General features: G+C 47.6%; 1 protein-coding gene across 3 annotated transcripts in view; it reads right to left on the reverse strand.

Annotated features, from left to right (window-relative positions):
• The window catches only part of SERGEF (secretion regulating guanine nucleotide exchange factor), a 227,113-nt gene that overhangs the window by 168,825 nt on the left and 44,600 nt on the right, over positions 1-13,688 (reverse strand). For all 3 annotated transcript variants that reach the window (XM_044258919.1, XM_044258917.1, XM_044258920.1), the window contains exon 9: positions 8,237-8,403. In XM_044258919.1, the coding sequence (XP_044114854.1) occupies positions 8,237-8,403 (167 nt within the window). The remainder of the gene's footprint in view (positions 1-8,236; positions 8,404-13,688) is intronic.

The raw sequence follows: 13,688 nt of genomic DNA on the forward strand, positions 1-13,688 counted from the left end.
AACTCTTGCCCCTCGCCCCTAGCACAAGGGCGGCCACCACTGCCCTGGCCCACCGGTGCCAATAACGGTGTCTTTCTTCTGCTATTTCCAGCCAGCTGCCAGACTGTGATGGATGGACTCGCTACAGAGTAAAACCAACTCATCCCTGTTCGGAGGCCTCCCCAAATTAACCTCATCACGCCAGCAAACAATCTGGCTTTCAATCTAACCAGGACAACTGAAGCCACCCATCAGGGGCTCTCGCCCTCTTCTCAACACACTCACACCAGTCCCTTGCTGTGGATGAAGCTGGGCCCTCATCACACATGGATAAGTAAGACAGCATCTATGCTCGGGGCACCTGGGTGGCTCAGTGTGTTAAAGCCTCTGCCTTCAGCTCAGGTCATGATCTCAGGGTCCTGGGATCAAGCCCCGCATCGGGCTCCCTGCTCAGCAGGGAGCCTGCTTCTTCCTCTCTCTGCCTGCCTCTCTGCCTACTTGTGGTCTCTGTCTGTCAAACAAATAAAATAAAGTCTTTAAAAAAAAAAAAAAAAGACAGCATCTATGCTCAAAGAACTCAAGTCTGATTTAGAGACAGACATATTACTAACTACTGCAGCGCTTAAATACCATGTGACAGCTTTGGGCAGCAACCTGGTCTTTGCTCTGTGAATTCTTGGCACCTTGCACTGTGCACGGCCCACACTGAGATGCAGTAAACATTTACTGAATAAATAAATAAAACTAAGACATAACATGACGACAGAAGATACAGACATACTTCAAAGAAAGCATTTCTCTTCTCCACCTCAAAAATTCTATCTTCACGTGTCCCTTTTTCTCGACTCCTGTACTACAAGAAAGTATCCTTGTGTCTTGTTAAAACTCATCCCTTCACAGAGACTCCAAGCCTCTCTCATCTCCCCGGGCGCCTTGCTCCAGCTGTGCCCTCGGCCTCCTGCATCTTTGCTCACAGCTCGGGCTCGCTCGCTCTCTCTCTCACTCACTCTCTTGCTCATGCCTTCCATCGGCCTTTGCACACACTGCAGTTTCCCCACACTCACAAAACGAACTCAAACCAAGCTCTCCTCCCAGCCGCTGAACTTGTTCTCTCATCCTCCTTTGGCCACTGAATCTCTGGGCAAGGTTGTTCACACCTACCGCCTGCATTTCTCACCATCCCCTCATTCCCTATGTCCCAGCTCGAGCCTCTCAGAGGTGTCAGCACAACCTCCCAGCCGTCTTTTCTCAGCCTCTGACCTCCCTGACCTCCTTGTTGAAATTTCCTTCGCTTCTGAGAATGCTGCCGTTCCTGGCTGGCTTTCTCCTTCTCTTGTCGATACACAGTCTCTATCTGGCTGCTCTTCCTCTGCTTTCCTCCTAATGTGAGTTCTTGCCAAGATTCCCCTGTTATTTTGCATTAGCTCCCTTGAGAAATAATTTCATGTCAAAGCTTCCAATTTAGGAAGCCTTTCCAGTCACCACCTCCCACCCCAACCACCCCCCACCCCAACCCTGCAGGATCCAACAGAACCGGAGGGGCTGAAAATGCAAGGAAGAGGAGGTCCCCAAGGACATGGTTGGGATGAGATTGTTGTCAGATGCTCTCTTACAGCCTTTGTCACCTTCAGCTGGTCCTGTAATGAACTGATCTTGGCCCGGCCACCAGCTCACAAGCCCCTGAGACGGGAACTCTTCCATCCTTCCCTGCTCCCCGCATTCACCTATAATGTAGTGCCCGGACAGACAGGCACATGTAAGCATCTGCTGGAGGAAAGACTGACAACTGGAGGTGCACGTGCATAGCAGCACTCGGTCAACTGTGAAGCCCTAAAGGACAATAAGCCTCATCCTCAGCAGAATCTGTAAGAAACTTCTAGGCTGTTCGAGTCTATTACAGGGTCAGATACTCTGTTCTCTGGCTCCGGAGGACACACTGCCCAAATGCCTGAAAACCTGCAAATGCCCATTCCGGCACAGACCTGGGCCTGGGAAGTACAGACTGCAGGGGGCGATCGCAGAGGACCTGAAGAGGGTCATGTATCTCTGAAACTTTTCTTTCATTCTGTTTTCATTTATTCAGTCAGTAAACATCCACTGAGCACCCACGAGGTGCCGGGAGCTATTCTTGACCCTGGGAACACAGCTTTGGAGGAGACAGACAAGGCCCTTGCACTCCTAGATCCAACAGTTTCGCATGAGGAGATGGTGACTACACACAAATAAGACAAAAGCGGATGGTACAGAAGAGCTGGCTGTGTCGCATCCTTTCCCACCCCTTTCCAACGAAACAGCCCTGGCTGTTGGCTCTCTCCTCTCTCCTGAGTGTTCCCACGAACAATGCCCGGCTGAGGCTCTGACGCATGCTTGCATGAGGACTCCTCCTGTCAGGCCAGCAGCTGCACACAGAAGTGCCGCTGTTCTCACCTCCCAATGAAACCGTCGTCGCGTGAACACTGCTCCCCTCCTTGGGGAGGCCTCTAGAGCCTGCTGCACCTGGAAGGGCTGGGCCACAGGGGCTGCACGGGCTCTGAGACCTCACGCTCCTCTAAGAACAGCAGTGACGAAAGCGATTACTTACCAGAGAGCTACTTAGGGATGCTTTTTTCGGGTTGTGTTCAATTCTGTCAGAACCCTCCAGACTCAGCTGATTGCTGGTGGTAGATTTCTGTGTTATTTAGGGCACCGAAGTCCCACAGTCTTGACACAAACTTAAAATTAGAAATGCATTAAATATAGGAAAAGAGGAAGGTCATTCAGGAAGGGCAGCATTCCGAGGGAGCTGCAGGACAAAGACGCCCTGGAAACTTCCCGGTTCGTTAATGGGTTTTACACAGCATTCGAGTGGTATTTCTCCTTCTGAAATAACCCCGTGGAAAGCGTAGGGGACTGGCTCAAACCTCAGCTAGCACTGCCGAGTGAGTGACTCTGCAGACTAAAAATAGCTGCTTTCCCACTCGCTCTGACAGCTCTCACCCAGACCCAGCGCACAGGTAGGCCCTCCGACAAACACTTTCAGTCCTGCAGCAAAGTCAGGGTTGATGGCTTCTGGGCTTAACAAGTACCCAATCCTTGGCTCAACTCTTGCTTATTTCCATGTTTCCTGCTCTTGCTCCAAGGGCTGTGTGTGCGTGTGTGTGCCTCTGTGCACACGCGTGCACATGTACCCTGAGGTCCCTGACTGAGATTTGGTGCTCCTCAAACAGACGTGGGCAGAATTTAAACCGGGAACATGACTCAGGCCCATGGCTGCAGACTGAACCCAGAGCAAGGACTTCAGAAACCCTGGGAATCAGGCTGTTTGTCCTGGGCCTCCTTCTAACCTACCTAGACTCTCTGGGTCTCGGTTTCCTCAACTGTAAAAGAAGGATAATCATTCCCAGTCTGGCCTATTTCACAGCATCATTCTGGGAGCAAATGAGATAAGGGACACGGGACTTACTTTCCTTCAAACAGTAATCCTATCAGAAAGACAGATGGCAGAGACGGGACAGGCCAGACAAGCAGCAAGACTGCAAAACGAGGCTACCCCACTGCAACGGGCAGGCATCCTGAGCGGCCCAGGAGCTAGAACAGATCTAGACTCACAGCTTCTGCTCGTGTTGTCCCCTCTGCTGGAATGTCCTTCTCTCTTTGCCAAACACCTCCTCATTTTTAAGAACCCAGCTCAAATAACATTTCTGCTCATAGGTGTCTTCAGCATAAATCACCCCATCTCCCCTGTTCCCTTGGCCTTTCGTACATACCACTCAGCACATCCATTCTGCATAGTAAGGATCTATTTACAAACCTGGAAGTTCTTCGAGGGCGCGGACTAGATTCTTTATCTTTGTATGCACCACCCGCCACCCCAGTCCCCACTGTGTGGTCAATGCAGGCACGTGGCAGGTGTCAACCAATGTTTCCTGGGTTGACTATGGAATAGGCACAATCCCAAAGCCAAGACAGAGGTAAACTCAGGAAAGCAGGAACGGTGGGACAGCACACACAGAGCCCATAGAGGGGGTGGCAGATGGGGAGCCCACGAAGTACTGTCATGGGAGGTCTGTCTGCCCCTGGCAATAAGGTCACAGCCACAGGGACAGCAATCAAAGCTGAACTGCAAGTCCTGGGGGGACCAGACAGCAGCATCACACTAAATCCCAATGACCTAAAATGGAACAGGAGGCCCTGGGGACAAGGAACAAGGGCAGAGAACAGAGCCAAGGCAAAGAGACAGAGCAAGGCTAAGTGGTACTGAAGCCTGGAACCTTTGGATTACTTAAAATGCCCAGGTCTGCCAAAGTTAAGCCAGCAGCAGGGGTCAAGTGATCTTGACTATGACCCTGAGGGACTCCAGGGCAGCAGTCACTATAACTTTATGTAGCAATCATTTCCATAAAATAAGAATCAGATCTGGAAGGGACTCTTAGATCTGTAAGAAACATCAGGAAACACCTGGTTTAACATCCCCCATCCATATCTGGGAGAACTAAAGGTATAGGAGGAAAAGGGGTGGCTCAAATTCACTCAGTCCGGGCAGAAGCAAAGCTAAAAGCCAGGTCTTCTGACTCCCAATCCTCATCCCCTCAGAGGCTGCTTGCCCTCTTCTGAAGGTCCCATGCACATACTGGGTGCCCAGCTCTAGCTGCTTCAGAACCTGGGGAGACCCCAACATACCCACTAAGTGAGCACAAGCACTTCCGCTTCCACCTTTGGGCAGAGTTTAGAGCCAAGGTTCCATAGGAAATGTGCAGATGATAGCCCCAGCTGGGGCCAGGGAAGCTGTTGTGGTTTACTGGCTGGGGCCAGGGAAGCTGCTGTGGATATGTACATGGGGGGAGTAATCCCAATTACTCTGCTACTCCTGGAATCTTCCAAGAGTAGCCAGAGGGGCCTAGTATCTAAGGCCAAGCTGACAGAACATGATACGCATAGTCTTCACCACTGTGAGAACTTTAAAGACCTGCCAAGGCTACAATCCCAAAGTCTTTCTCAGGCTAGAGATGAGACATGGCTCTGAAGAAAGTATTCAGACTCTCAGGGGATCAGAGACTCTACCTCCCAGACTCCTGGAACTTTTAATCCAAGTGAGGATACATATGCAAAAGGACAGATGCTACTTTACTTCATTTACGAGGCAAGTATGCCAGCTTCAAATAGTTCAAGTTCATGTCCCGCCCCCACAGTTTACATACTGTGTGATCTGGGGCCAGGGACTTGTCCATCCTGGGCCTGAGTCTCCTGACGCATAAAGCAGCGAATATTAACACTCGCACCCAGTTTTATTGTGAAGATGAAGTAATACATGTCAAGTCTTTCGTATGATGCGCCACCAAATCACATTGCATTTGTCTGCTTTCTTTGGTTCATAGAAAGGGATGGTTATACTGCCTGTGCTTCCCCTTTCTGTGTGGCTGTCACTCTGGATCCCAGACACCTCGCTCTCTGCTAATCCCTGGGACACGGAACAAGGCAATTGGTCAGCTATGGGCCACACTCAGTTCCTTGAAGGTCAGGAATCATTAACTTTGTTCAAGGCCATTCCTGCTCCCCAGGTGTCCCTGGACCTCCCTGGCCAAGCCCCTCCCAGGGCAACCCCTCGTTAAGTAGGGCTTTATATCTTTTCCAAGGTGAATCCACTCTTAGTAGCTAAGACTGCCCACTGGCCTGGCTCTGGGCCGCAGGCAAACAGATGCTTGACAGGTCAGACCAGAACATCGACAGCAGGGATGACCCCAGGACCAAATTCACCAAAAGGAGACAGCCTGGAGCCTGGGGTCTGAACCTGCAGGGAGCATGGCAAGTACACACACCAGCACCCCAGAGCCTGGAGCAGAGATGGAGGGAGCACTGACATGAAGTCGCCCCAAGGCTCAGGGCTCAAGCCAGCCCCTCAGACAGTCCTGCTAAGAAACACTAAGAAAGGGGCATCTGGGTGACTCAGCAGGTTAAAGCCTCTGCCTTCGGCTCAGATCATGATCCCAGGGTCCTGGGATTGAGCCCCATAACGGGCTCTCTGCTCAGCGGGGAGCCTGCTTCCTTCCTCTCTCTCTGCCTGTCTCTCTGCCTACTTGTGATCTCTCTCTCTCTGTCAAATGAATAAATAAAAATCTTTAAAAAAAGAAAAAATAAACAAAGAAACTACACAAAAGTCACCTCAATATCAGCCTCTTAGGCTGTATGTGCACTGGTCATATCTGTCACAGCGCTACACACGACAGCCACCACACAGTGTTAAAGGCAAAGAAGAGAAGGGCCCAACAGTTACAGAGGGCCTGCCACACACCACGAACCTCGTGTGTCGTGCTCACAGATGACACATTGTGGCAGGCATCATGAGCCTCATCTTGCCAAGGAAACCAGAGACTCCGAAAAATCCACAAGGCCTCTGGGCCTCTGCTGTGCTACCTGACCACGAAGTCCTAAATGTTCTGAGAAAGGCAAAGAAGAGTAAAGGGTCTAAAACCCTTGGTACCGGGTGCCTGGGTGGCTCAGTGGGTTAAAGCCTCTGCTTTCAGCTCAGGTCATGATCCCAGGGTCCTGGGATTGAGCCCCACATCGGGCTCTCTGCTCAGCAGGGAGCCTGCTTCCCCTCCTCTCTCTCTGCCTAACTCTCTGCCTACTTGTTATCTCTGTCAAATAAATAAAATTTAAAACCCTCGGTACCAAGCTCTCAGCACCTTAGTATTGTGGTTAAGCAGACAATACGAGCTAAAATAGTTCATTCCCTCATTCACTGCTAGGGGAATCTCAAACGGAATCTAGAGAAAGACAGCAAAAGTCATAAAGATGTTCACGGCCTTTGTCCCTAAAATTTCATTCCCAAGAGTGTATCTTCAAGAAACAGTTCAAAAGGGTACTCACTGCAGAGTCCACCATAGTAACAAAAAAGAGGAAATGAGATAAATGTCCAACATTCAAAGAATGGTTTGGAAAATCCCAGAACCTCTGACTCCTATAATGTTACAGGGTCCATTTTAAATGACCTTCAAGATCAGAAAGAAACAAGGCAAAGCATTTGTGATCAAATAAATGAAGACTGAATACCAAACATCCTCGGTGCTCTCACTACAAATTTATAAAGGAGGTACATGTGTATATGCATAAAGGAATGCAGTTGGGAGGGTGGTTAAGATTACGGATGGTTTATCATCAACATCATCATCATCATCATTATTACCATGTCTAAATTGCCTTTGTGGTTTTGTTTAATGAGTGCCTTTTCAATTAAACAAAGAGAGAGCAAGAAAGACAGACAGACTTAACCCCAGCACCAAGGAAAGGCCCAGGAGGAGCAGGTCTGGGATGTGAAACAGAAACTGAGAACTGTCCTACATACCCGGAAGGAGGAGGCCAGGCAGGCCCCGGGGGAAGGGAAGCCCTCTAGGTATGAAGAGGGTTGTAATTAGTCTGATGCTAATTACAGAAGTCTCGCTAGCTTATTAATTTTTTTTGACAGACTCTGAATGAAGACTGAATTCCTTCATTAAGCCAACTTGGGTTCAGAGGCACATTTCCTACGTGGCCTTCCTCATTCTCTTCAAAAAACCTAGCCTTTCCTTTTTTTTAAGGACAGCAGTAAAGTAAAATTTAGTAACAGAAACACACACCCTGGAGAAATTAAGCCTCCTGCCTTAAATGTAGAAATTCAAGACATTTCAGGGAATTAAAGGGGCTTGAATAAGGAACTGAACTACAATATTTTCCACACTGGGAAATATAAACAGTAGTGCAGAATACTTAGCTCACTATGAAGGCCCCTCAATCAGGTTCCAACCTGTCTTTCTGACATCACCCCGTATTTGGCCCCACAGACACCTCATGCTCCAGCCAAAGTGAACCACCGTGGTCCCCAAACACTTTCTTCACTTTCCTAACCCCTAACCCCATTCCACCTATTGTGCCTACCTGAAAGTTCTCTTCTCTCTTACAGCTGCCTGCTCGAGTCCAACCCACGGCTCAAAGCCGTGTCCTCCGTGACACTGGCCTAACCCAATCCGCAGAGCCTGACTCCATCTCCCACTCTCTGAAGCAGACCCAAAGTACTCACAGTCTCTCTGAAGGAGTTACGCCCAGTCTGCTTGCAGTACAGTTATCCAAGCACCTCCCTTTTCTACCATACTGAACCCCAAGCAACTCAAGGCAAGGACCCCTTCAGAGTCCTGTGTGGAACCCACAATGCCTCTACTAGAAGCACACAGTAGGCCCACAGTCTCTGTTGTGACACAAGACAAGGGAAAGAGAAGCATCCCTTCTGTGGAAAGTCACTTCCTACCTCAGTTGCTCCTGTTAGGCAGTGCAGAGGCGAAGGCATGCTCTTCCGAGGTACTGAGCGGGGACACGATGGATCCTGACTTTGTAGTTTCCAGTCTTCAGAAGACGCCAGCTTCCTCCCTAGTTGACCGTAGTCCGCTCGGCCCCAGGTAAACACCTTGCCAGTTTCTAAAAACAAACATTAGCTGAATTAAGGTTACATTCCACAGCTGTGCTCTCATGGGCAGGCAATGACTTATGAGACAAAGTGTGAGCGTTTATTTTAGTATTAACTACCATGTACCAGGAGCCATCCTATCTTCCTGGAGGGAGAGCACAACTATTCACACTTTCACAGATGTAGGGACTGAGGTTCGGAGGGGTGAGAGGGCACGACCAAGATCAAACAACAGGCAGCACCAGAGCTGGATTCCAGCGGAGGTGGATTCCAAAGCCTGTGTGCCTGCATTTTGACAGGGGACAGGGCAACAGGGAACTCTGGCCACACATTATGGCCTCCCCACCCCTCCTTGGCTCACCCAGACATCTGTTCTCAGGCTGTCAGCCGCCTTGAAGTCCCCAAGTCTCCTGCCTTGCCCCATGCCACAATCTCTTAGCACCCTCCTCCTAGCACAATTAACGGCCAGTTTTGTGTGTTTTCTCTCCACATAAAAGGACCTTCAGAGTCTATGCTCTTACCCAAAGGAGCAAGTCTCATAGGCCCAAAGCAAGTGCCTATGTTAGGTGGAAGGGAGTGAGAGAAGGGAAAAAAGACAAAATCATTTACAGCCAGGAAAGCCTCAGTCCCCCAGATGTACCATCTGGGAAGTCGGCCAGTGCAGAAGATGATTGAAGAAAATGGATTTTGGAAAAAGAGAAATGCCTTTCTTCTCCCAGATAAGAAGAAATTCACCAAACTTGCTCAGTTGTACCAAGTGCCACATTTGTTATTTCAACAGAAATGCAAAATCCGATGAGGCATAGATTATTAACAGATTCTCTGCAATAAATATGCATAACCATGTGCGCTGTATAAATTCTTTATACATGTTTATTTTAACAAAGAGACTCTTTGCTTAAGAGACAAAACACCAAGCAATGCATATTAAATTCTAGACAAATCTACTACTATGATACTACTGTGTTTAGTATCAAAGCTTCATCTGGCCCTATATTCAACGTACGGTTTATAGTGTCAGCTACAATACAACCACAGACTCAGGGGGGAAATGTCGGAATAGTGAAGGGATGCAGTTCAGAGGATAGGCCTGCTCACAGACATCATGTAAACACCGAGGAGTTCACGGGAAGTTCTGAGCTTCCTCAGAGAGGAACAAAGTCTGTGCGGCCCATGGGGTACAACAGGAACTGGGAGCAGGTCCGCTCAGATAAGCCATTCCATGGCCTCACACATGTTGTTGTTCTTACCATGGATGCCCTTTCCTTACATTAGTTGTTTGATAAGCTATAGCTCCAGCTGTACAGTCCAGCCCACATACCACCTGTTCTTTAAAACCTTTTTTGACCCCTCAATCCCTCACAGAAAGGATGAAACCCACCCTCCTTGTGGGCCACCTTTATTACTGTACTCATCAACTAGTGTGTTCTCATTTCACAGGTGAGAAGTTAAGGTTCAGAGAAGTGACTAGCCCACGGTAACACAACTCCTTCTTCTACCCATGGTACCATTCTGTATTAGTTATTCAAACAGGGTCCACATCAATAGATAACCAACACCCAACACTCAACATCTCCCCTCATTTCTGTAGGACCCACAAAAAAGCTCATGTGCCCAGGACCCACAAAGCATCCAAAACTAGCAAACTGTCACTCTACTTGAGCTGGGTGGGATATATAAACAGACTACCCTAGAAAGGAGAGTCCCAGGAAGCTAGAAGATGAGACTATTACTTCTTAACTTGACCCTACATTCTTCTGGTGCAAAGAACTGGCAAGATGTTATCTGCAAGTCTATCAAAGAACTAAATCCCACAATGAATCCATTCCTGTGAAGTAAGACATCTTAGAATCTTCTCTGCTATTGATTACTGATGTCCAAGGCAAACAAGACTGCCAGGATATGGTGTTGCCATTATTCCATCTCCAACAGCAATTCAACCATTCTACCTACATAGCACTTTTCACCTTCAAAGCACTTTACAAAGATTAACTAATTAATTCTCATGTTCCCTGAGGAGGCCACAGACATTCTATTAGAGACAAGCCCAAAAACCAGGCTGACTGGATGTCCAGCCTTCACTCTCCAGCCCAAGTTTGCCCAGTCAGATAGATGCATTCTCTGAAGCTGTCTGTTTTTCCCCCAAAATACACCCTGCATTAGAAGGCTCACAGAAGACAAAGGAGATTCTTATTTTCCTTTTCTTTTAAACAGACACTTACTGACCATTTCCTAGGTGCCCAGCACATTCAGAGCCACTATCTTAATTAATCCTCAAAATAGTTCTACATAGTATAGATTTCTAAACTTACTTCACAATGAGGTTAAATGACTTGGTCAAGATCAAACAATCAGCAGATGGTAGAACCAAGATTAAAACCCATTGTTTTTTCTGACTCCAAGCCCTTTGGTAGCTCCACTGACTGCCCAGCTGCTGTCAGTTCTTACAGTGTTTGAGGAGGGGGAAAGTCCAGATCAAATGGGTATGTTCCGTGTACCCGCTCATTTCCCAGGACACCTTGCAGAACTCAGGACTATAAGTGCTGAAATAAGGGCATTTAACACAAGGATGATGATTTTAGGTCACCTGGAGTAAAAAGAAAACAATGAATCCACACACACAAAATGTTCACTAAGGCACTGTAGACAAAAATATGTCTCAAGCAGAAGCCTGCTGTCAAATCCAAGGAGATTCAGAGCACGAATGTAACAAATCTTTGCCTTATAGCCAAGAATTATATGTTACTGTGGCAAAAGAGACATACATTAATGTCATCCAAAAACTATGTGTCTTCAGATAAATGAGAAAAAGGACCAAGAGCACAAAATAAAGTCAGCAAGTAAAATACCATTTACTTGCAAGGCCTGCCCATGCGCAAACTAACACAAAATCACTATGGAGCCAAGACGTTAGGCACAGGTGGCAAAAGATTCCAACACAACCCAGAACACAACAGGGGCCACGTAAGCAGCATTGACAAAGCATGCCTAAAGAATTTGCAGGATTTCAGGCCAAAATTGTCCTGACAGGCTTGATGGAACAAGTGACATTAAAGTTGAACTTCTAGAGAGGAAAAGAAAAGGGGAGATTGAGGTAGAATATTCTAGGAGTGGGGAGAAGGGACGAGCGATCACAGAACCAAAAGGCACAAGGTGGGGCAGGTGGAGAGAGAGTGAGGGTCACAAGGAAGAGGGACTTCAAGGTGAGTCAGGACTTCAGGCTGGGGTCACCACAGGAACATGCCAGGCTTGGGGTCTGGATCCCACCTTCCAGATCAATCCAAACTTGCTGGCTTGCACTCCCCTACTAGTAAAGTATTTTTTTGACATACCACATATATGTATACACACATATACACCTCCATACACATATACATATACATCCATCTATTTATTAAAATATATACTTATATACATATATCAATTATCAATATATCCTTATTTTAAAATATACAGTGTAAAATATACCCACAATGTAGAAAACTTAAAAGAATGAGGTAAAAACACATAAAAGGAATCATAATTTTTCTTCCCATACCCTGGCAATTCGTCTCACATGCTCACTTTAGGAACTGCTGCTAACTAGACTATGGGGAGACTGCGGACGGGGACTTGGGGTGGGGCCTGGTCAGAGGAGTGTCTGGGAATGGCGCATCTGGCAAAGGTAGAGGGACCAGTAATAAGAATATTCGTAACATTCATAGCTAACACTAGTGTCGCACCTACTGTGTACTATGTACTGGTCTAAGCATTCTCTGTGTGGTATCCTGGGTATCTCTCTGCCCAGCCCCTTATGGTGCACAAGGGACTAGGCACTTATCCAAAGGCAGAGCAGTAGTAACCAAAGGGAAGGAAGAAAGTCACTACAATTACACAAGCCTAAGCCTAAGATGGATCAGGGGTGAACCTAAGGTTGAAGTCACAGGGGAAAATAAGTTAAGAATGTGCAAGACTTGGTACCCCATCAGATGTCAGAGAAAGGGAGCAGGAGGAAATGAACACCACTCTGAGATTTCAGGATTTCAAGGCTGGTGGTGCCATTAAAAGAAACAGACAAAAGGGCAAAGATGCCAGATCTGTGGTCCCATCAAAGACTCCATCAAAGGGAGTCATGAAATATTATTTCATTACTAAACAATTTAACTCTCCTGAGTGGTTTTGCAAACATCTTATCAAACAGTCAAATATAAATAAAGAGGAAGTGGGGCACCTGTGTGGCTCAGTTTGTTAAGAATCTGCCTTTGGCTCAGGTCAGGATCCCAGGGTCCTGAGATGGAGCCCTGGGCCCTCCCTACTCAGTGGGGAGTCTGCTTCCCCCTCTGCTGTCCCTCACCTTCCCCCACCCACCTGTTCACTCTCTCTTATTCTCTCTCGCAAATAAATAAATACAATCTTTGGGGTGCCTGGGTGGCTCAGTCAGTTAAGCCTCTGCCTTTGACTAAGGTCGTGATCTCAGGGTCCTGGGATCAAGCCCTGCGTCAGGCTCTCTGCTCAGCGGGGAACCTGTTTCCTCCTCTCTCTCTGCCTGCCTCTCTGCCTGCTTGTGATCTCTGTCAAATAAATAAATAAAATTTTTGAATGAATGAATAAATAAATAAATAAATACAATCTTTTGTTTGGGAAAAAAAAAAAAAAGAGGAAATAAGTGAGAAGAAAGATTATTCTGTGCCAAGCCCTGGCAGGGGCAGAGGAGGTCAGAAGGCTAGGGGGCTGGTGAATATTCAAGGGGCCAGCTTCCTTCAGCCTCTATCAGAGGGCTTTCTGGAATGAGGGTAAAGGCAGTTAAGAAGCCACTCCAGGGGCGCCTGGGTGGCTCAGTGGGTTAAGCCACTGCCTTCGGCTCAGGTCATGATCTCAGAGTCCTGGGATCGAGCCCCGCATCGGCCTCTCTGCTCAGCAGGGAGCCTGCTTCCTCCTCTCTCTCTGCCTGCCTCTCTGCCTGCTTGTGATCTCCGTCTGTCAAATAAATAAATAAAATCTTAAAAAAAAAAAAAAAAAGAAGCCACTCCAGAGGGCTTTCATGAATGAGGGTAAAGGCAGTTAAGAAGCCACTCCAGCAATATCTAAGCTCTTTAGGGAAGGAGAATTTCTACCCCACTCCAGGGAAGGGGGTCCTGAAGGTGAGAAGAAGATGGAGTGTAATACAATGAGCATTCACACTTTAACAGAATGTCCCAAAAGGGAACAGAGTGACATTGAATGTATCTGAGGGAGTCAGCAAACAGAGGTAGATGTTATAAAAACATACCTCTGGGTCAAGGCAGAGAAAAGGCCATATAGCCCCCCAGTCCTTCCC

This window comes from Neovison vison, chromosome 7 (genome assembly GCF_020171115.1).
Source record: "Neovison vison isolate M4711 chromosome 7, ASM_NN_V1, whole genome shotgun sequence".
Taxonomy (NCBI): Eukaryota; Metazoa; Chordata; class Mammalia; order Carnivora; family Mustelidae; genus Neogale; species Neogale vison.